We start from the raw sequence: 449 nt of genomic DNA, 5'->3' as shown, positions 1-449 counted from the left end.
TCTATTTTACAAACATGATTTCCTAAATTAAAAATATTGAGCCGTCCAACGTTAAGGCGGTTGAAAGTGGACCGTTTTTAAGGGGTTGAGTATAGGCAATATGTTATATTCATTGGGAATTGCTGTGTGAGTGTGTGTGTAATAACTGATCATTAGTGTGCGTAAGTTCCCCGAACGCGTAATTATTTCGTTTTATCAGTAAACAATAATTTTATTACCGTCACAGCGCGCATTGTATTGACAAAACAGGTAGGTAAATACAACATCGTACTTACATAAAGTATAATGTACCTAGTTCATAATTTTATTCAAAAACATAATCATTATAATTATAAATATATATTGACAACAGTAAGTACCTTTAAAAAAACAATTGTTTGTATTATATTATATTGCTACATAAATACACCTTTATTTAATTAGAGCTTCTTTGTCGGTTTACCGGACCT

The 449-nt window shown here is 30.7% G+C and overlaps 1 protein-coding gene across 1 annotated transcript in view; it reads right to left on the bottom strand.

Moving 5' to 3' along the window:
* Positions 1 to 319: 319 nt before the first annotated feature.
* LOC107885867 overlaps positions 320 to 449 on the bottom strand; it is a 5,656-nt gene continuing 5,526 nt past the window's right edge. The window contains exon 11 of the mRNA XM_016809556.2: positions 320 to 447. Within this exon, the coding sequence (XP_016665045.1) occupies positions 420 to 447 (28 nt within the window). The 3' untranslated portion in view covers positions 320 to 419. The remainder of the gene's footprint in view (positions 448 to 449) is intronic.

The sequence above is a fragment of the Acyrthosiphon pisum genome, chromosome A1 (genome assembly GCF_005508785.2).
Source record: "Acyrthosiphon pisum isolate AL4f chromosome A1, pea_aphid_22Mar2018_4r6ur, whole genome shotgun sequence".
In the NCBI taxonomy this organism is placed as follows: domain Eukaryota; kingdom Metazoa; phylum Arthropoda; class Insecta; order Hemiptera; family Aphididae; genus Acyrthosiphon; species Acyrthosiphon pisum.
This window is presented reverse-complemented; position numbering and strand designations above follow the sequence as displayed.